Source organism: Postia placenta (assembly GCF_002117355.1).
Source record: "Postia placenta MAD-698-R-SB12 unplaced genomic scaffold POSPLAscaffold_14, whole genome shotgun sequence".
NCBI lineage: Eukaryota > Fungi > Basidiomycota > Agaricomycetes > Polyporales > Adustoporiaceae > Rhodonia > Rhodonia placenta.
Window position 1 is genome coordinate 1,073,836 of NW_020169845.1, and position 2,214 is coordinate 1,076,049.

A 2,214-nucleotide genomic window follows, 5' to 3' on the forward strand; every position below is an offset into this window, starting at 1 on the left:
CTCTTACACCACGATACGTACTTTCTTCTCTCCATTCCTGCTCTCACGTTACGCGATATGCTTGATTTTCTCCTACGTTCTAGACCATCCCTTGTACGAATATCTTCGATTCAACTCGATAGTCGCGACATCGTTCGACGTTCTACGAACGATTCGATTCGACCGTTGCGCGGAGGCTCACCTTAGACGAGTCCTCCTAGGCTGAGATGACAAACTGAGCCTATATTTTCATTAAGTCCATTTTCCCTCACTACGAACATTTCTATTTCACCTTCTATGTCCTTCGATCATATTACGACTTGCTTCGAACACACTTATTTTCATTTCCTTTTCTCTTAGTTCCCGCTAGGTCCGTCTAGGCCAAGGGCCACATTTTCCATTCGACCATCTACGCAATACTCTACGACATAAGGATAACTACGATACAAGACGACCCGCGCCATCGCCTACTCATCGTCGACAGCCCCGCGCACGAACCCGATTCCCCCCTTCGCGAGCGCGGCCTTCTCCATCTTCTGGAGGTCGAGGTCCATGTCGTGGAGGAGCGCTCGACGGCGCGCGATGTGAGCACGCTCCTCGCAGATGACGCGGATGATTCCACGAGACTCGTCGTCGAGGTCGAGCGCATCGAGGTCGTCCTGCTCGAGCCCAAGGCGGCTGGCCCCATCGAGAGGCCGTCGTAGAAGGGGGCGCGGAGGCTCGTCGACTCGGCGCTTTTTCGAACCACTCGAGTCCGCGATCGAAGGCCCAGGCGAGGCCGGCCGAACTACCACAACGTCAGCCAAAGTTTAGGGCAACCAGAAGAAACAACTTACTGCGCTTTTTGGTGGTTGATCCCCCGCCGCGCGTCTTCTTTGTCTTGCCCAGGACAGACACTTTGTCGAAATAGCAGCCCTGTTGGAACTGCGCGCACCTATCGCAGGTCGTAGCGTTCTCGGTCCACACGCAATCGACCGGGGCCGAGCGGTAGCCGGCGCAACGATCGCACTATCAAGGCGTTAGCATCGAACCGCTTCGACGGAGGCTCGAGCTTACCTTCTGTCCCGACAGGCGCTTCTCAAGCGCAACGGCGGCCATATCGACCTCCGTCATTGCGAAAGGACGTTCGAGTGTCCGAGGAGTCTTCTACGAAAGAGATATTAGTCATCGAACGACGATAGAAGAAAACACTTACGACCGAGGGGTCGTCCGACAACTCGGTGACCTCGTCATCGACCCTTGCGCGCCCTTTCCCCTTGTCGAGAAGTCCTTCAGCGGCCGCGATCCTCGCCATCTCTTCATCGGCGGCCTCTTGCGCGCGACGTTCGTCTTCGAGGCGCCGTTCCTCTTCGTCCTTTCGACGCCGTTCGTCTTCGAGGCGACGTTCCTCGGCGGCCTTCGCACGCTTCGCGGCCTCTTCGACGCGTCGTGCTTCCTCTTCGGCGAGGCGCTTCTGCTCTTCGAGGCGTCGTTCGACCTCAGCATCGATGGCGGTCGCGAGTTCTGGCCAGTCACCGCGCGCCCACTCGACCCAGGACTCCGACGCCCGCTTGGCGAGTTGCTTGACGGCGGCGGCGACGCGCAGCTCCGTCTCCTCGTCGCGGATGGCGCCCAAGGCCTTGCGATAGGCGAGCTGTTCGACAACAAAGGGTTAGTTGGGTTATGCAGACTTACGAGCGATGATACGACCTACGAAACCCTAACCCCTAACCTGGGTGCGACCTAAAGGGACTAGAGAGACGGCTTATAGTCTAATGAGAGGGGAGTTAGCAGCAAGGTGTCCCGCGGTTCGAGTGAACACGAGAAACGTCCTTGGGAAAGGTTACGAACAAACGGGTAGGTACGAGGTGGCTTCGACACGTCGTCGAAGCTACTCGGAGGCTGTGGGAAGTTAGCGACGATCGAAGCTCGGCAGAGCTCTTCGATGTATCGTAGAGAGAAGGGACACAATTCGATAGGGGGGACTTAACTAGGACGCGGTTCGTAGTTTCTTCGACGATAGTCGAAGTCGAAGGGTTCGTCGAGACGGTATCGACGAGTAAACGCAGTGGACGAGGTTTCGAAGTTACGCAGCGAGGGACGGAGTGACGCAGTTGAAAGCTTAGACGCGGGGCGAACTCGACTTATGAGCTCTGAACTCGAGGGGGGAACCGGATCTTGTATTTTTAGAGAGAAGTACGACAGGTTTTATACTACACAGGACGCTACGACTATTCGAGAGTGGCATACGAGTAC

At 56.4% G+C, this 2,214-nt stretch overlaps 1 protein-coding gene across 1 annotated transcript; it reads right to left on the bottom strand.

Annotated features, from left to right (window-relative positions):
- Window positions 1-446: 446 nt before the first annotated feature.
- POSPLADRAFT_1153477 (hypothetical protein) lies at window positions 447-1,612 on the bottom strand (the record flags this gene model as incomplete). The annotated part of the gene is made up of 4 exons (XM_024486749.1): window positions 447-766; window positions 816-987; window positions 1,036-1,125; window positions 1,175-1,612. Coding segments are annotated over 4 exons (1,020 nt in total), but the record flags the coding sequence as incomplete, so codon positions are not given.
- Between the last annotated feature and the right edge of the window lie 602 nt (window positions 1,613-2,214).